Genomic DNA, 20,529 nt, shown 5'->3' with positions numbered 1-20,529 from the left:
CAAAGTTCCAATTTCCAAGCACGGAAAACCTGGAGCTCAAAGTGAAAATGGAAACCAAAATGCATCAGAAATGAAATATAGTACTCCTCACATACTCAAGGTCAAGATGGTTCATGAGAAATAAGTGATCATGTGGCCTTGTATTGGGAATGGCCCCACTCCAGCATTTTTAAAGGAAGATGGTTTTGTTTCGTTTCCCACAGGGGTATAAAATCTACAAGGGCATATAATCAATCAGAATAAATCAGCTCACTCACAAGACACTCCCAGATAATGATTTTTAGTTGCTGAGCATAGTCAGTACATTATTTCAAAGAGGAAAAATTCAGGATAATCTGAGAATTCAAAAGTGACAGCTACATTTGCTGATAGGTTTATGTGAGGCACACATACATTTTTTCCAGTGTGTATGTCAAAGGACCAAGACCCCTGATCATCAAAATAAGTTATTTTGTACATTATAGTGCACAGAACAACAGAGGGAAAGACACTTTCTCGGAGAATGACCAAAAGGCATCTTACAAAAGGTTCATATTACTCTGAAGGAGAAGGACTGGAGCCCAGTGCCTTATGGTCTTCATTAGCTTGACCTCTCCTTTTCTTTGGTTGCAGTGGCTTCAGTAGGAGCTGTCTCTTCTAAACATTCTGCTGGCTTCTCCTCCTCCTCCTCCTCCTCCTCCTCCTCCTTCTCGTCCTCATCCTCCTGGGGATACAGGTCCGGGTATTTCTGCATGCATTCCTGCATGGCCAGGAACTGGTCTACACAGTCTGACCCCTTAACATCCTCTGTGCTATGGTGGAAGCAGGAAAAGGCCGACTTGAACTGTTCCCCACAGGGGCCACTGGCCATTCCCCCAAGGCACCGGCAGTTCCAGTTAATGTCTCCATTTGGCAGGATCAATCCATGCTCCTCGTACGGATCGTTGGGGTCATCAGCCACCAGCTCTGCATTGCTTGGAGTTTCATGGTCTTCTTTGGTCACAAATATGATTCGATCCTTCCCTTCCTGCCAGCAATAGGCCATGGCTGCAGCGTCGGCACTCAGACCTGGCGGCGAGAGCGGTGGCGGCGGCCCAGGCGGTGGCAGGCTCCTGCTGTGACCTCTCCCCCAGGCTGGGCGGGAGGCTCCGAGGCCTACACGGACCCGCCCCTCGAGGTCTGCCCCGCCCCGCGCCTGCCTGCTCGCCCTCCCAGCCCCAAATCCTGTTCCCCCTCTGCCTCAATATTTTTAAACTGTAACAGACAGAATTAGATTATGTTCCAAAAAGTTTATAACAATTTATGGGAAGAGATTTAAAACAGAGAATTTAAGTCTTACCAAATTGCTGGAAGTTCTAAAAGAGCAGGGTATAGGCTAGATTTAAAAGAACAGGTCCAGTAAAATACAGAACTGAAAACCCAAGGGAGCTACTACCTTTGATGTCACCCCTAGAGCTCTGCCAAGAGTCAAGAACCTGCCATTGTCGCCTCTGTACCTGCTGCAGCCACCTCTAAATACTCAGGGAGATAGATGAACAGCATCTGTCGCCGCGATCCAGCAATTATAAGCCAGATCAAGAAACTGCTGTTGCTGCCTTTGCTATGGGTAACCCCTCATTTTTTTTTTTTTTTTGATGCCCAGGAAGCTGGAAGAGAAACACTGCAGAAAAACCTCATGTATACAAACAGGACTGTTCTTTCTAGCTTGTGAGCTCACTTCCTTCCACCTGCCAGACATCACTTAAGTGCATCTACTTGGTGATCTCGAATTTACATGCAAAACCCAAGCTCCATGGGATTGAGAAGTGGGATGGAAGTGGAGTAAACCTATCCATAGTATTAGCACAGTCTGTGATTATTATGTAGTTTTACTGACTACCCGCTTCTGCATAAGGCTGGATAAGACACTAAGTTCCGGTATTCACTGCCTACCACTGGACTTTAGAAGTGAGGGAAAAGACAAAGAAGCAATTCACAAGACAGGAAATGCATATGACTTACAAAATTAGGGGAGAAGAATTTTTAAACAACTCATCGGTGATTCAAAATCAGTAGTAAAATCAGGTTATCTCCTTTTTGGCTTATAAAATTAATTAATATAAGTTAGACACAACTTAAAACTAGTGACAGAGTAATAAAATGGACACTTTTATTTACTGTTGGAGACAGCATAAAGCTGTCCAAATATTTTGGAAAATAAAGAGACCATATATGTGAAGAGTCATTACTGATATTCATATACTGTGTCCCAGTAATTCCAGTTTGGGGAAACTATCCTAAGGTAATATTCCTAATATACTGAAAGGAGGTTTGCATTCAAAGATATTTATTGTAGCATCATTTATAGTGGGGAAAGTTGGAAACAACCTAAATATATATAATAATAAGGGAATGGTTAAGTAAATTTTGGAACAGATACAAAATTAAATGTTTTGCAGCCATAAAATAATGCATAAGTGAAATGATCATGTTACCAGAGACTTTTCTTCTCTTTAAGTTAATTTATTTATTTTTGAGAGAGGCAGAGAGAGAGAGGGAGAGAGAGCACATGTGGGGGAGGGGCAGAAAGAGAGAGGGAGACACAGAATCCAAAGCAGCCTCCAAGCTCTGAACTGTCAGAGCCCGATGCGAGGCTTGAACCCATGAACCGTGAGATCATAACATGAGCTGAAGTCAGATGCTTAACTGACGAAGCTGCCCAGATGCTCCCAGAGACATTTATTTTAATCCACTGATCAATATGGGCACAATGCCTAAGTCATATGAACTTTTCAAGGACCTACAAAGGTAGCTGAAGTTTGACGAAAATTGCTGGCTTGAAAACATAAAGATAACTGCAAAATTAAAGTCAACAAATGTTCTGGGGCGCCTGGGTGGCTCAGTCGGTTGGGCGTCCGACTTCGGCTCAGGTCACGATCTCAGGTCCGTGAGTTTGAGCCCCGCGTCAGGCTCTGGGCTGACGGCTCGGAGCCTGGAGCCTGCTTCCGATTCTGTGTCTCCCTCTCTCTCTGCCCCTCCCCCGTTCATGCTCCGTGTCTCTCTCTCTGTCTCAAAAATAAATAAACGTTAAAAAAAAAAAGTCAACAAATGTTCAAGTAAATGTCGAAAAATGTAACATTTTTATAAATTATTATGTTTTATATCTAGAAAAACTACATATTCTTTATCCATTCATCAGTCGATGGAAATTTGGGCTCTTTCAATAATGTGGCTATTGTTCATAATGCTGCTATAAACACCAGGGTGCATGTATCCCTTTGAATCAGTATTTTTAGATCCTTTGGGTGAGTACCTAGTAGTGCAATTGCTGGATCTCAGGGTAGGCCTGTTTTTAATTTTTTGAGGAACTTCTACACCGTCAAAAACAAAATTTAAAATTTACTTCAAATTTTTAGCAAAAGTTGTATTTAATGTAGGATATGGGTACACCTTAAAGTATATATGGTAAGATGCAGGGTGACATCTCCAAAAGCAAGGGTGCTTAGGGTTTAGCATGGTCTTAAAATATCTTGCATGTTTTGAGCACCTACTATGTGCCAGAGAGGGAGAGAGCGAATTCTAAGCAGACTCCATACTGTCAGTGCAGAGTCTGACGTGGGGCTCAAACTCACAAGCAGTGAGATCATGACCTGAGCTAAAGTCGGACATTTAACCCCAACTGAGCCACCCTGGTACCCCTGTGCCAGATTGTTAATATGCACTATCTTCTTTATTTTTTTTAAAGTAATCTCTGCACCCATTGTGAGCGCTCATACTTGCAAACCCAAGATTGAGAGTCACATGCTTTACCTACTAAGCCATCAAGGTGCCTTGCACCATCTTCTTTAATCCCTATAACAGGACAGGGTTAGTTCTGCTTATTATAATTTTTTTTTATATAAGAAGAAACTTAGGTGTCAGCAAACTTAAGCAACTGGCCCAAGGTCACATGTCTGGGAAGGGTGGAGCTGGAGTTTGTTTGTAGGCAAGTGGTTTTGACTCCAAATCCTGAGCCCTTAGGATTGAGCCCTGAGCCCTGACAGACATATGTTATAGCATCAAAGTAAAAACAGAAATGAAAACAAAACAAAACAAAAAAAGCTTACAAAATTGTTGACATGGCTTAATTACAATGTTAGAAATAACACAGTGTTCGTTGAAAATAAAATATTTTTTCTGACTTTTACTGTTTGGCATTTTCTAAAAATATTTTTACAAAAGTCGTGTAACATTAACTTTTTAAAAATTGGGGTTTGCGAATGCTTGTATAATAGTGACATCCCGTGGCTACAAGGGATCATTACAGAAGTAGTCGTTAAATTAATGTAATTTCAATTCTGGAAGTGACTACTAGAGGGCAGCACTGGGCTTTGTTCTGGTCAAGTTTTCTGGGCTGAATGTGGCAGAAAGTTGGGTCAAGGTTCCACCTCTCCCCTCAAAACTGCCATAATAAATCTATAGATAAATAGATCGATCGATAAACGAAATACTCTCAAATAGCTTCTTTGCACTCTGAAGCAATAATATAGCGAAGTTATGAAGCTCTGAGCCCTGGCACCATGCTGCCTAAATTTGATCCCTGACTCCACCATTTACTAGCTGTGTGAACTTGCCCAAGTTCTATAACCTCTCTGGATGTTATCTTTTTCTCCACACCTAAAGTGAGAGTAAGAATCGTCCTCACCGTTTAGGGGTGTTATGAGAAATAAATGAAAAAAAATATACTGATAGCTCCACTTGAGAGGAAATAATTGGCAGTCATTATATTGCTTCCTATCCCCAACTATCTTTCTTTTAAGAACCAATATATACGTATTTTGTTGAGCACCATAAGCAGAGAGAAAAATTTGTTATTACTGTTGAATTCACCAAAGAACTTTCAGTGGGGTAGGGTTTATATGCAACATTTTAAAGAGAGGTTGAGGATTGCAGTTCAGAGCCTTCACTGGAATCATGCAGATCCGACTTTGAATCTGGCCTGGGCAGGTTACTGACTCTGCCTAAGCCTCATTTATCTAAAATGAGGAAAATACTATTACATGCATCATAGTTTTTTGTGACGATTGACATGAGAGGGTGCCTTTCATGCTGGTACACCATGATTGGCATGTAGACCTCACAGCTTTTGTTTCCCTCCTTATCCCCAGGGGGGTTATATGTGACACGGAAGCCCTTGTGGCAAAGTGTGGACATTTGTCTAACATCCTTTCTTGTAGTTTTCCTTCTCCTACTGTCATTCGTCTTCCCCCACCTCCCTTGCTCCCCAGGTTCTCACATGACTTCCTGACTGCAAGGAGCTACTTGTCCAAGCCTTGTTCTGGATGATTAACTAGGAATACATCATTCTGGACCTATTTTTTTTATAGTCCATGCCCCAGCCCTGCAGAGCTATTCAATTTGTGTCTCAGTCTCAAAAGGAATACATAGATCCCAGGCTAATGCCCCAGAAAGCCACTTTCCCATGATGTATATAATTGGGGGTTCCCTGTAGTGTTTAGCAGTAAAAAAAAAAATAACCCATTAAATGTGAAGGGACTATGTTTTTGTCTCTGCAACTAAAGTTAAGAGGGAAACTAGAGAGATGTGTCTGATTTCACAATTAGTCTTGTGGGGCAAGAGAGTGTGTCATTTGGATGCTTTCATTCGATGGCTTCTTAGGAAGATCATTCAGAGATAACTGAATTCTGTAAATTGTTAGGCTTCAATATTGGGAATGTAGAACAGGAACGGATATGTTTCCATAAAATCCAGTAGGATCCTATTAACATTCTGGTGCTTTAGGTCAACAAGACCCCCCATGGGGCAGTATGTAACCAGACAGTGTACCTGAGGTTTCTGACACAGTGGTTTTAAAAGTTCTGTAGGAATGATCCCTGATTGTACTCATGCATTTGGAGTTATTGCATATTTTTAGACTCACAAGGAACCCAAGCAGTTGTTCTAAAATTGTCATTAATTATACTGTCACTGAAGTCTAGAGATCCAATGGGTATTTTTGAGCCTATAGCTAAACCCAATGGGCCCACCCTGTGATTTCTTTTATGAGGCAGTGGTTAAGGGTCTTGACTCTAAATCTAAACCACTTATTTTTTTTTTTTTTTCACAATCTGGCTCCACCACATACTAGCTGTGTGTCCTTGGAAAGTTACTTGAACTCTCTGTGTTTCAGTTTCCTCATCTATAAAACATGAATGATAATAATACGAACCCTACGGGACTATTGTAATGATTCAATTATTTAGTATATGTAGAGTGCATAGAGCATTGCCTAGCACACAGTGAACGCTCAATAGGTGTTAGCTATTAATATTTACAGAGAGACACAAGTGTTGATGGAACTCTTAATTTTACAAAAACCACTTCAGAAATTTTTTATGTGCGAATTCACAGCTACTTCTACCTGTAAATTTGGAATTTCATGTCTGTTCAGGATTTGGGAGCATTCCTTGAATGATGGTTCCTTGAACATCTGGATCCCCATCAGAACTCTCTCCTGTGGAGTGTCTTCTGGGGGCTATTCATGGCATTGATAGATGAAGAAGGCTAGACGGCCCCTCACTTCCATGAACATTTTTGATCAGGTCACCCCAAATTCTACAATTAGGGATTATTTACTTTGGGTGGTCACCTTGTTTTCCTGGAGCCCTTGCTAAAGAGCAAGCAGCCTTGGAGAATTAGTATAAGAGCTGCATTAGTGGAATGTAGCAAGGATAAGCATGGGCTTCGTTGGAGCCAAATGGCCTTGGGTTTGAATTATGACTACACCACGGACCCCGAATCAGACTGTCTGGGCTTAAATACTGGCTCCACTGATTGGTGGCTATGTGACTTTAGGTAAGTTACTTTAACCTCTCTGCACATCTGGAATTCACATAGCATCCACCTCATGGGATCATTGTGCAGATTAAAGGAGATAGGGCTTCTAAGAATGCCTGTCACATCATCAGCATTCAATAAATATCATTGCCTTATTTATCTGGGTCTTGGTATCTTCATTTACAAAATGGGGAAAATTATATCTATCTTCATGGTTGTTGTGAACAGAAAATGAGGTGATGTACATGTAAAAATGCTGACCATACTAAAAAATAAAGAAAAGAAAACAGTGAATGTTGGCAAGGACGTGGAGAACGAAGAACCCTCACGTTTATTGCTAGTGGGAGTGTAGGATGGTACAGCCTCTTTAGCAAACAATTTGGTAGTTCATCAAAAAGTTCAACAGAGTTATCATATAACCTAGCAATTCCAGTTTTAGGCAGATACCTAGGAGAATTGAAAACATATGCCTGCACAAAAATGTATACACAATGTTCACAGAAGCATTATCCATAATAGATGAAAAGCGCAAACCACCCAGATGTCCATCCATTGAGAAACAAATGAAAAAAAATGGTGTATCCCATAAAATGGAATATTATTCAGCCATAAAAAGGAATGGTGTACTGACACGTGCTGCAACACACATGACCCTTGAAAACATGCTGTAAGTGAGGGGCGCCTGGGTGGCTCAGCTTGTTAAGCATCCGACTTCGGCTCAGGTCATGATATCGTGGTCCGTGGGTTTGAGCCCCAGTCAGGCTCTGTGCTGACAGCTCAGAGCCTGGAGCCTGCTTTGGATTCTGTGTGTGTCCCTCTCAGCCCCTCCCCAATTCTCACTCTCTCTCTGTCTCTCAAAAATGAATAAACGTTAAAAAAACATGCTAAGTGAAAGAAACCAGTGATAAATGACCACATATTGTGTTTACATTTATATAAAATGCCCATAATAGACAAATTCATAGAGACAAAAATTAGATCAGTGGGTGCCAAGTAGCTGTGGGGAGGGGAGAATGGTTACAGGATTTCTTTGTGGGGGTAATAAAAATGTTCTGGAACTGGATAGTTGGTGACAGTTGTACAGCCTTGTGAATATATTTTACAACACTGAATGGTATACTTTAAAAGAGTAAATTTTGTGGTATGTGAATTACATCTCAATTAAGCTATTACTTTTATTTTTTTAATGTTTGCAGGATGCCTGTGTGACTCAGTCGGTTAAGCATCAGACTCTTGATTTCAGCTCAGGTCATGATCTCATGGCTTGTGAGTTTGAATCCCACATCAGGCTCTGCAGTGACAGCGCAGAGCCTGCTTGGGATTCTCTCTCTCTCCCACTCTCTCTGCCCCTCCCCTGCTCTCTCTCTTTCTCTCTCTCTCTCAAAATAAATAAATAAACATTAAAAAAATAAGGTGTCTGCCATATAGCAGCCCTAATTTAATACAAGTAGTTTTCAGCTACCAATCCCTCAGCTCTTGCCTTAGGAATCTAGAACAGGGCCCTGAATGAATGGTACCCTCAACAGAAGGAATGCTCAGGAAGAAAGGATAGATCTAAAGTATGGGAAGTTCGCCGAGGTATGGGGTAAATTGGAAGGAAAGGCAGTGAAGACATTTGAAGGAACTAGAAGGAGACAAACTTCACCTACTTTGAATTTTTCAGGGAGCCTGCCTGGATCATCTTTCATATCCTGGGCTGAAATTACAGCTGATGAATGTTCTGGCATTTAAGCTGTCCTGGAGAAGGGGCGACGTGTGGCTATTCCACAGAAGGGAAAAAGGAAGAAAACAGAGGCAAATCCGAGGGTACGTAAGTCTCATTTTGAAAGGCAGAAAAGGCAGTAGTCCGTGGAGAATGAGTTTATCTAGAGGACTCTAATTGTTTGTTAATCTCTGGGTCAATGGATTTAGGTCAGCACTAACTCTGCTACAGGTGGGATCAATTTAAAGGATTAGAAGTGTCTGTCTAAATCCTAATCCCGGTCTTGGTCTGGGGATGCTGAAGAGTGATTTACAAGAAGGTTTACTACCCCTCTCAATTATTTACCCCATTAATGGAATTTATCAACAGCCTGGAGTCCTTGGCAGGATTATGAGCGAACAGAGGATGCACTGAAATGAACACACTGGGTAGCCATGCCAGAGATTTGCATGTGCAGAAGGGAAATTGAAGACATTTGAGTGGTGACTTACATGGTGAGTAGTTGACAGCTCTTGTTTATTAGAAAAATCATAATGGGGAAGAAACACAGCCCATGTGGGAGCTCAGACTTTTGACTGAGATATATCAGTTTTACTGCAATATGTTATAAAAATAAATGAAGCAAAAGAAAGAATAAAAGAGAAAAAGAAAGAAGGAAAGAAAGGGGGGAAGAACTTTCAGCACTTTAAATCAAGATTTGGGCTCAAAGGTTCTCACTCAAGGTTTCATTTAGATTCACTCATGATTCTTTTTTATTTCTTCCTGATGTTATCTTACACGAGCTGTTAACCTGATTCAGGCTGTCACGGTAAAGATCAATCATCCATAGAAGTCCTTGGCTTGACAAGCTAGGCTGAGGAACCATTTTCCTCAGAGCTATTTTTCATAGTCTTTCTTTGTATATGTTTAAAGAACAGCTTTGTGAAATCAGCTTTCCCACCAGATTTTGAAAGCCACCTGAAATGAAATGATGTATCCCTATGCTCTAGCTACTTTCCATGGAAGCCTGATTCCATGCAGGTGTTGAATCTGCGTTACCTAGGCAACAGCCCCGGAAGAGCTGTGGGTCAGTAGTATGCTATCTCCACATTTTCGTACCTCCAAGCTTTTACTTAAGTCCACATTTCCCATTAGCCCCAGGGGAGGCTTCAGCCTGCTGGTTTTGAAAACAGTGTCTTTTACAAAGAGCTTTATAATTTTAAGTTCAAATCAGCAGGTGAATGCACAGGGCATCTATCTCTCTCCTTCCTCCCTTCCTTCCTCCCTTCCTTCCTTCCTCCCTTTCTTCCTCATACCTTCCCTTCCTTCCATTCTTCCTTTTTTCTCTGTCTTCTTTCTCTGTCTTCCTTTCTTCTCTGTTTCCTATTTTTTTTTTAAACAATAAGTTTCCTTCTGCAAAATCTTGGGATCAGGAACATGACTAAATCCTAGAGCGATATAGAACTTTCTGGTTCTACAGGGAGTCCTACCAGAATTGGAAATACCACCCAATGCATGAAATAGAGCCCAGAAAAAAATGGAGGGACAAACTGTCAGCAAACCGAGAACAAAAAGTCATGTGTTAGAAAGTATGTGACTTGAGGAAAAACCCATGTTATAAATGTGTTAACTTGGAAAATGTTATTTTAAACAGCACAATTTTTATTTATTTATTTTTTTATTTTGGTAGGAAGACTCAACATGATGTCTACCCTCAACAAATGTTTGAGTGCACAATACAGCATTGTTAACTATCTGCACTATGTTGTACAGCAGATCTCTAGAATCTAGTCATCTTGCTTGACTGAAACCCATTGAACAACTTCCTATTTCCTCTCCATAGCCCTTGGCAACCACTATTCTCTCTGCTTCTGTGAGTTTGGCTATTTTAGATATCTCGTTTAAGTGGAATGGTGCAGTATTTGTCCTTCTGTGACTGGCTTATTTCACTTTGCATAATGTCCTCCAGGTTCATCCATGTTGTTGCCTATGGCAGGGTTTCCTTCTTTTTGAGGCTTAATACTATTCTATTTGATGTATTACCATATTTTCTTTCTCCATTCATCCATCGGTGTACATTTGGGTTGTTTTCTTATCTTGGCTATTGTGAATAGTGCTGCAATAAACGTAAACGTGCACACAAGCAAAGGGAAAAATGAGAGAGAGAGAGACAGACAGAGAGAGAGAGAGAGAGAGAGAGAGAGAGAGAACAAACTGATGGTTACCAGAGGGGGGGTGGGGGGTGAAGTAAGTGATGGGGATTAAAAAGGGCACTTGTCATGATGAGCACAGGGTGGTGTATGGAAGTGTTGAATCACTAAATTGCACACCTGAAACTAACACAAAAGCTGTATGTTAACTAACTGGAATTAAAATAAAAACTTCAACAAAAACACATAAATGTGCACACATCTCTTTGAGATGCTGATTCCAGTTCTTTTGGATATATACCCAGAAGTTGGATTACTGGATTATATGGTAATTCTACTTTGAATACTTTGAGGAATATCCACACTATTTTCCACAACTATTGTATCATTTTACATTCCCACCAACAGTGTGCAAAAGTTTCCGGTTCCTCTACATCCTTGCCAACACTTGATTTCTTTTTGTTTTTTGATAATAGCCATCCTAAGAGGTGTGAGGTGCTATCCCACTGTGGTTTTGAGTTGCGTTTCCCTGACAATTACTGATGTTGAGCACTTTTTCTTATACTTACTGGCCATTTGTATGTCTTCCCCAGAGAAACATCTATTCAAGTCCTTTGCCAATTTTTTAATTGGGTTATTTTTTTTATTGCTATGGAGTTGTAGAAATTTCTTTTTCTTAATGTTTATTTTTTTAATGTTTATTTTTGAGAGGAGACAGAGCATGAGCAGGGGAGGAACAGAGATAGAGAGGGAGACACAGAATCCGTAGCAGGCTCCAGGCTCTGAGCTGTCAGCAAAGAGCTCAACGTGGGGCTCAAACCCACAAACCATGAGATCATGTCCTGAGCCAAAGTCAGATGTTCAACCGACTGAGACACCCAGGTGCCCGAGTTGTAGAATTTTCATATATATTTTGAATATTAACCCCTTACCTCATGTAGGGCTTGGAAATATTTTCTCCCATTCTGCAGGGTGTCTTTTCACTCTGTTGATTGTTTCTTTTGCCTTGCAGAGCTTTTTAGTTTGATGTAGTCCCATTTGTTTATTTTTGCCTTGTTAATTACATTTTTGGTGTTGTATCCAAGAAATCATTGCCAAGACTAATGCCAAGAAGATTTTTCCCTATTGTCTTCTAGGAATTTTATAGTCTTAGCTCTTACCCATTTAGATCTTTGATCCATTTTGAGTTAATTTTTGTTTATAGTGTAAGATAAAGGTCCAATTTCATCCTTTTTCTTGTGGATGTCCAGTTTTCCCAACACCATTTTTTGATGAGACTGTCTTTTCCCCACTGTGTATTCTTGGCTCCCTTGTTGAAGATCAGTTGACTGTAGGTGTGTGTGTTTATTTCTATGTCCTTTATTCTGTTCCATTGGTTTATATGTCTGTTCTAATGCCAGTACCAGAGTGTTTTTGATTACTGTAGCTTTGTGATATACTTTGATACCAGGAAGTATGATACCTCCAGCTTGTCCTTCTTCCTCAGGGATGTTTGTCTATTCAGGGTCTTCTGTGGTTCCATATGAATTTCAGTATTTTTTTCTATTTCTGTAAAAAAAATGCCATTGAGATTTTGATGAGGATAATACCAAATCTACAGATTTCTTCGGGTAGCATGATGGACATTTTGACAATATTAAGTCTTTAAATCCATGAGCTGGGGATGTCTTTCCATTTATTTGTGTCTTCTTATTTTCTTTCATTGGAATTTTGTGGCTTTCAGTGTATGAGTCTTTTGCCTCTTTGGTTAAATTTGTTCCTAAGTATTTTATTTTTGATGCTTTGTAAATGGGATTTTCTTAATTTCATTTTGGATTTCATCATTAGTATATAGAAATACAACTGATTTTTGTATGTTGATTTTTTTCCTGCAACTTTATTAAGTTTGCTGATCAGTTCTAGTGTGTGTGTGTGTGTATGTGTGTAGTCTTTATAAGTCTTTACAAGTTTTCTACGTATAAGGTCAGACAATCTCGAAGCCAACATAATTTTAATTCTTCTTTTCCAATTTGGATGCCTTTTATTTCTTTTTCTTGCCTGACCTCTCTGGCTAGGAGTTCCAGTACTATGTTGGATAGGAGGGGTGAAGACAGGCATCACTGTCTTGTTCCTGATCTTAGAGGGAAAGCTTTCAGTTTTTTACGATTGTGTCTGTTGTTAGCTGTGGGCTTGTCATATATGGCCTTTATCATATTGAGTACATTCCTTCTACACCTAGTTTGTTGAGAGTTTTTAATCATTAAAGGATTTTGAATTTTGTCAAATGACTTTTCTGAATCTATTGAGATGATCATGTGATTTTTATCATTCATTCATTTTTATCATTAATGTAGTGTGTCACATTTATTGATTTATGTATTTTGAACCATCCCTGCATCCCAGGGATAAATGTCCCTTGATCATGGTGTATGATCCTTTTAATGTGGTGTTGAAAATCAAACTTTTTCGAACTGGAGATGGGTAGGCATTGTGCTTAGGAGGAATGACCTAGATTATAACATAAAAATGCCAGTCTTACACCTAGAATAGATGGCTAGTCGCTTTGATCTGAGGAGCACCAAAGTCCCTTCATTTTTCTACTCAGAGTGGTCTCTCCCCTTTGCCTAACTGCAACTGATGCTTGAAATTGAAGTTATAACATTAGAGATTAATTCCTTTGGCATAAACTTTTCTTGACTCCCCCACTAAAAAAGAAACACCAGGGCACCAGGGTGGCTCAGTCAGTTAAGTATCTGACTCTTGATGTTAGCTCAGGTAATGATCTCACAGTTCATGGGTTCAGGCCCCATACCAGGCTCTGTGCCGACAGCATAGAGACTGCTTGGGATTCTTTCTCCCTTCTTTCTGCCACTCCCCTACTCGCACTCTCTTTCTCTGTCTCAAAATAAATAAATAAACTTAAAAAAAAAGAAACACCATTGGTTGGGGAGGAATATGGGAAATTTTCACATATTATTAATCTTTTACATATTAGCAGAAATTATGTAAAGAGCTTCTTTTTCCAGAGTTATTTTTCTTTCCATTAATAGACAGGTTGGAGAGGTGGACTAGGAGTCTGAAGACAAAATTTACCTACTAGATAATTTTCCCAAAGGTGGTTCCTGACCAAGGCCTAAATTAGAACCTATTCAAGAACATAAAACATTTCATTTGTAATCTATTTCTCTTCCTCACCAGGAAAATGGGGGTAAATTTAATTTAATGCTTTTGAAGTAAGGGATTAAATAAGGTAGAATTCTGAGCACACAGTTGTCTTTCTTTTTTTTAAGATTTAATTATTTTTGAGAGAGAGCCACATTGGTGAACATTATTGCCCCCTTACTTCTGATGTACCTACCTAGCTGTATTTCTTAAATTTTTTTTTAACATTTATTCATTTTTGAGAGACAGAGAAAGACAGAGCATGAGCAAGGGAGGTGCAGAGAGAGAGGGAGACACAGAATCTGAAGCAGGCTTTAGGCTTTGAGCTGTCAGCACAGAGCCTGATGCAGGACTCAAACTCACAAACCGCGAGATCATGACCTGAGCTGAAGTTGGACACTCAACCGACTGAGCCACCCAGGCACCCCCCCCCCCCAATGCAACACCCCCAGTTGCATTTCTTAGTGAAATTTCAGGCCATATATTTTCCCAATTTTGTGGTTTCAGGCTTGGCACAAACCAGGTTCGTGATGTACACTTGTTAATAATGACAATAAGATAATGAATGGCTTTAGGAACCCAGATTTTCAGTGTAGCATAACTCCAACATTGAGGAGGGGGCAGTCACACTTCATATTGTAGGTATTTTGATAGAGGATTCTAGACCAGAGTTATAAAACAATCAGGAACTGGATCTGCCAGATAGAAGTAAGTACAAACCACTTGTGGGAATATGACACTAGTAAAAAACTAATTAGTACAGCAAAGGCTAGAGAATGTTGAGTGAATTCACAAAGTAGGTTAACAGTGCAGAGGTTTAATAAAGTCACTGCCTGGAAGTACAGAGTCCCAGGATCAGTGTATATCTAAGAAGAAAGGGACTTGCAGATCCTCTAGTCCAGCTGAGGGGAAAAAAGAGAGATCTAGAAAGGAGGAATGATATGTTCAATATCACATGGCAAGTCAGTAGCAGAACTGGGGTCAGGACCCAGGCCTTCTGATTCCCAGTGCAGTCCTGTCTTTAAACAGCAAGGAAGAACTAGTATGTATTGAAAGACAATTGGTGGGGCGCCTGGGTGGCTTGGTCAGTTGAGTGTCCCAGTTTGGCTCAGGTCATGATCTCACAGTTAGTGAGTCTCAACCCGCATCAGGCTCGCTGCTGTCAGCTCATAGCCTGGAGCCTACTTCAGATCCTCTGTCCCCCTCTTCCTGCCCCTCCCCTGCTTGCACTCTCTCTCTCAAAAATAATTTAAAAAAAGAAAGACAATTGTGTGCTCAGCATTCTACCTTATTTAATCCTTTACTTCAAAAGCATTAAATTAAATTTACCTCCATTTTCCAGATGAGGAAATTGAGAATCAGAACTAACATTCCAAAGGTTGTACTCCCAAGACCTCCATTCTCAAACACTAAGATTAGCTATATATACAATACAGTGTGGCCGGTGCCTTCCACCCCCAGTGGTGCAACACTGAACCCTGACTGAGGGGTAAGAGAGCTGTCCCAAGACTGGGCTTGAACAGTACAGGTAAATTCCTTCTGGCTGGATAATGAATGTGTTTTCTCCTTCCAGTTTACTCTGCCTCTGCCCCACATTATGTAATGGGGGACCAAGGGAATTTTTTAACACCACAAAGGAATTATTCAAACTCAGTATGGGTAGCATAGAAGGTATAATAATAGTGGTCTCAGTGATTCCACAGATGAGGGGCTGTCAACAGTCTCTCTACTGTAGTGCTTAATCAACTGGGTTGCAAATCCCCATTCTACAGCAGTGTGCCCTCAGGAAAGTTACCATTTCTGAGCCTCTTTCTCATCATCTGTAAATGCAATCATCATACCTGCCTCAAAGGGCTGTAGTGATTTTTTTTTTTTGATTGAGTTTTTACAATAAGATAATATATGAGTTTAGCCCAGTGCTGGATACATAGCAAGAACTCAGTAAATCTTAGGCTTTGCTATCCAGTTGCTAATTTCTGGCTCAAAGGTACCACTTCTGGGAGAGAACTCACCAAACTGGGTGTGTCTGGGGAAGAAGAGGCAGTTGGTTGGGCCTCGTTGCTCTGTTGCTGTGAACAGGACTCTCTTCCCCATATAGAGTTACGTTCTCTGTTGTCCACTCCTAGTGGTTGAAAGAGTGAGGTGCTCTAAGGACAAAGATACCATCTAGTTCAATATCCTTGTCACAATACAGACCAGAAATATCAACCTCTCCCATGCTATCCAGAGAGTGCCCTGGCTCCCAAGGTTTGCCATGATAGATAAAAGATTGGAGTTGAGGGAGGGTGGGAACAGTATTGCCCAGCTTGTCATGCCAGGCTGGGAGTTCTTTGAAGGCCAAGTCTACATTTCATACCCCGTCCATTGTGAATCTCACCCTCATGCCTTCCACATAGCACACAGAATAAATCTGTTTGCGGGATGGAGATTGGGCTAGATTATTTTGAAGGTCTAGGGAATAGATTTGAGGTCCTTATGGATATAATCAGCCCAGAACCTTTCCACCACCCTGGAAGCAAAGTTGGAAGTTTTGCCTCTCCATCATATATGCCTTTCATCTCTGGCTCATGGTGTTTGGGGAGACATTTCCTTCCTAAGTCTTTCTTGACCCTCATTTTAACGCACTTTCACCTATTTACAAATTTTGGGGTATACTATTGCAGTAGGTCTTTAAGATCCTGCAAGTGTGTCCCTGACAGTCTCTTACGGAGTCAGGCTTTCTCATAAAATTAGGAATGAGACTCAAGAATCATAACCAACAGGCCTGGCACAGGCAGAATTGTTGCTGGTAACAAGCAACCAGTTGAGCTTGACTGGTACACACCAGCACTGATTATCAGCCCTGAAGAAAGCCATGCCATTGTTTTGATCTTTGGATGGAATTAAAATTTGCTAAGAAATTTCCTCATTAATATCTCCCCCAAGGAAATGATTCTTCTTATGGCTGCTGAGGTTATTTCTGACCTTGGATCAAACTTAATGTTTTATTAATTCATTTCACAAACATTTATCTCATAGCTACTATGCTGGGAACTTGCTTAGGCATTAGAACTATGAAGAAGACCGCTAGGAGCTCCCAATCCAGTGGGCTCTGTTTCCCATATGGAGTTGCTTTCATTGTTGCTCATCCCTTGTGGTTGAAAGTATGGGGTCCTATAAATATAAGAGATATAGAACAATATCTGTGTCATAATATAGACCCAAAATAGGGATAGTTTATAAATCAGAGTGACACCTTCTCTAATGGGTAGAAGTATGAATATGAGACACAGATGGAAAAACCAATAAACTCGGTCTGAGGGTGTTAATCAAGACTGCACAGAGTAGGGAACACTTCAGTTGGGTCTTGAAGGTAAAGTTCATCAGAAGCCAGAAGTAGAGTGTGGGAGGAGGGAATTCCAGGCAGAAGGAATGGCATTTTCCAAATCCTATGCTTGATAGGCTATATGATATAAGTCTGTAGAACTGCAAGAAATTTACTATAGCATCAGGTGAAAATAGTGGGACATGGGGGTATAAAGGCAAGGGCTAGATGGAGAAAGGCTTTGCATGCATCATCTTGAGAGTTCTCTACATTTACTGACTCCATTTCAATAGTTCCCATTCATGTTTGACTCACTGTAGTCCCTTAACTTGCAGCTTTACTCTGGGTCCAAACCCAATGGGCAGATTCTTTTCTCTGTTTAGCTTACTTGACTTCTCAGTGGAGTGTAAGATGTGATAAACACATTTCATCCTCAAAGCTTCATCTTCCTTGGATTGTAAGATATCATGCCATCTCTTGGATTTTGCTGTTTCTCTGGACTTCTCATGTAAGTTTTCATTATGACCTCCTTTCCCTCTGCCTGACCTTTAAGTGAAGTGGATTTTCAGGGTTTTGTCCTCTGTCTTCTTTCGTTACTTCACAACTCTCTTTTGTCAGTCTTCCACGTGTCTTCAATTATCCTGTATCAATTGATTACACTCAAATTTATATCTTTGGCTCAGCTTTCTGTTATGAGATCCAGTGTATCAAATTGTCCACTGGTTATTGCCACTTGTATATTCTACAGGCGTTGCCAGTTCAACATGTCTAATAGAATGCATTATATTGCCCACCCCTTCCTTCCGTGTTCCCTATCTCAAGAGACTTATATCATTTTCCAACCAGTTGCCTAGGTCTGAAAGCCTCAAAATCATCTTGGAGTCCTTTTTTTCCTTACCTTCTCCATCTTGTCAGTCACCAAGTTGTTGTTGGCTCTACTTTCTTAATCTCTTTGATTTTTTTTTAAAGCTTGGTGGATTTCATCTCCATTCTTCTACAACTTCACAACCACTCTCTTGGTCTATCATCATTTCTCAGGTGGAATTACTACAACAGATTCCAACCTGGTTTCCCTACTTCCAGTCTTACCTTACCCCCTTCCAACCTGCTCACCACACGGCTACTTGAGCAATCTTTTAAAAATGGAAATCTGATTATACCATTTCTCTGATTAAAACTATTGTCTACGGGATTAAATCTAAAAACCTATGAATGGCATATAGGACTGTTGGTGATCTGGCTCTTGCCTTGGCTGATATCATAGATCTAAGCAGAACAAATGCCTTGGAATTCTGAGAATCTAACATATCCTTTTCTTGAACAACATTAAAAAAGAAAAAAAACCTCTGGGTCTTACTGTACGTTGTTCCTCCTGCCTGGAAGGCACTTAGCACCAATTCCCTCATAACCCTATTTACCTGGCTAACTTTTCTTTTAATACTTGAGTGAGAGACACAGTCCCTTCTCCTCCCTCCTCACCTCCCATGAAATCTGAGTTTGGAGGATGATCCTCTCTATCTTCCCCTGCTGAACTACTCCAATCATACTTTTTTTTTTTTTTTACTCTGTGTTGCCATTATTTGTTTACCTCTGTGTCTCTCTCCAAGAGGCAGTATGATGGAGAAAAATGGGCATATTTAAACCTATAATAATCGTAATAATATCACTAATATAATGCTAACCACATGCCAGACCCTGTTATAGGCACTTGCTGGATGTTAATCCATGTAATCAATCCTTGCAACACTGTGAGGTGGGCAGCTATTGCTGAAGTTCAATCAATGGGACTCGGTGATAGATTGAATGTGAGGACAGAGAAGAAGGAAGAATAACAGCTGATTACCAGGTTTCTGATTGGAGCAAGTGGGCAAACAGTGGATGGAGGTGCCATCTACTGAGATAAGGAATATAGGATGTATTGGAAGAAGAGTTTGGGTCAGGGTAGGGGAAAGAACCTTTCAGTTTGGGGACTGCCATTCCTTTGCCATTCTTTTATAACAAATATTTCCAGAAGCTTTAGGAATAATGCAATGATTTTTTTTTCTGATTGACAGGCATTTGGGAACACCACTGTCCATCTCAGGAAAGCAGACTAACCTCCCAACATCTCTTCACTATCTTTGCTAGAAGCGGGGCGGCTATGTTCTTGGGACCTTGGCCTTTCTTTCACCTTATGCTCTGGTTTGCAGCTCCCAGAAGACAGCGAAGACACCATGGCCTTGTAACTTTCAAGCTCCTGCGGTGTGTGTGCCTCCTGGCCCTCACGTCCATCCCGCAACAGGTGTGCGGACCCCCTTACAAGATAGGGGTGGTGGGCCCTTGGGCTTGTGATCCGTTGTTCTCAAAAGCTCTGCCTGAGGTTGCTGCTCGATTAGCCACTGAGCGGATCAACAGGGACCCATCATTTGACCTGGGTTACTCTTTTGAATACGTGATTCTCAATGAAGACTGCCAGACTTCCGGAGCCCTTGCCAGTTTCATTTCTCACCACCAGATGGCCTCAGGATTTATTGGACCTGCCAATCCCGGCTACTGCGAGGCAGCCTCGCTCTTGGGAAACAGCTGGGACAAAGGGATTTTCTCTTGGGCCTGTGTGAATTATGAATTAGACAATAAAAATAGCTATCCGACCTTTTCTCGGACACTCCCTTCTCCCATCCGTGTGCTGGTAACCGTCATGAAATATTTCCAGTTGGCTCACGCTGGAGTCATTTCCTCAGATGAAGACATTTGGGTGCACACAGCCAATCGAGTAGCAAGTGCTCTTCAGAGCCGGGGCCTACCTGTAGGGGTCGTCCTGAGCACAGGACGAGACAGCCAAAGCATTCGGGAAGCTCTCCAGCAGATTCGCCAGGCTGACAGAATTCGCAGTGAGTGCTTTCTCCTGGCTGACGTTTAAACGTGGCTCCAGGAAAAAAAATACGACCATCTCCAAAAGGTTTTCTACCCTCGCGCCCCGGGATAGCACATCACTCCCCAGTTTTTCATGCATTTGCCCTCTTTTACTCACACTCAGGCTCAAAGACCGTCCCGTTTCAACAGAGTCCATCTTATGAACTAAATAAAGGTGCAGAGAACTTGGTGGTTAAGATGCCCTTGGGTTCCAGTGCCTACTCTCAGCACCTGGGTAGGGGGAAGACTGTAAGAGTGACTGTAGCTGCACACCCTCTATGCCCTTAGAACCCCAGTAGTTTCAGATCAGCCAAAGAGGGTTGCTCTTATGGCTCCATTTTTGTCTGATCTTGTTACCTATTTCATCACATTTCACATATGCATCTTCCTTCTATCCTCTGCTTCCCCCCCCCCAAAAAAAAAACCAGGGCTTATCTCTTTGCAGCACCCAACTAGCTGATTTGGAGGGACCTAGCTGATAAATAGGAACATATTAAAATGAGGAGACTGCCTACATTTTCACCTTTCCTCTTCCAAGAGAAGGTTTATGTTCAAAGGTGATTCTTGCAGAGGTAATGGACAAAGTG

General features: G+C 41.1%; 2 protein-coding genes across 4 annotated transcripts in view; one reads left to right on the top strand and one right to left on the bottom strand.

The window, feature by feature from the left end:
* Window positions 1–264: 264 nt before the first annotated feature.
* Window positions 265–1,171, bottom strand: LOC101094244 (mitochondrial intermembrane space import and assembly protein 40-like). Its single transcript, XM_045050867.1, has one exon. It carries the CDS (start codon window positions 1,022–1,024, stop codon window positions 581–583), a length of 444 nt encoding a protein of 147 aa, XP_044906802.1. The 5' UTR covers window positions 1,025–1,171; the 3' UTR covers window positions 265–580.
* A 7,572-nt stretch (window positions 1,172–8,743) lies between these two features.
* GUCY2F (guanylate cyclase 2F, retinal) overlaps window positions 8,744–20,529 on the top strand; it is a 112,537-nt gene continuing 100,751 nt past the window's right edge. For all 3 annotated transcript variants that reach the window (XM_006943916.4, XM_019824153.3, XM_019824152.3), the window contains exons 1-2: window positions 8,744–8,970; window positions 19,105–19,920. In XM_006943916.4, the coding sequence (XP_006943978.1) occupies window positions 19,191–19,920 (730 nt within the window). In that variant the 5' untranslated portion in view covers window positions 8,744–8,970; window positions 19,105–19,190. The remainder of the gene's footprint in view (window positions 8,971–19,104; window positions 19,921–20,529) is intronic.

The sequence above is a fragment of the Felis catus genome, chromosome X, assembly GCF_018350175.1.
Source record: "Felis catus isolate Fca126 chromosome X, F.catus_Fca126_mat1.0, whole genome shotgun sequence".
Lineage (NCBI taxonomy): Eukaryota > Metazoa > Chordata > Mammalia > Carnivora > Felidae > Felis > Felis catus.
The sequence above is the reverse complement of the archived record's forward strand: the minus strand, read 5'-3'. Positions and strand labels throughout refer to the sequence as shown.

What these genes read in the sequence shown, in the direction of transcription:
- LOC101094244 (XM_045050867.1), bottom strand. Translation starts at nt 1,024, where the DNA reads ATGGCCTATTGCTGGCAGGAAGGGAAGGATCGAATCATATTTGTGACC.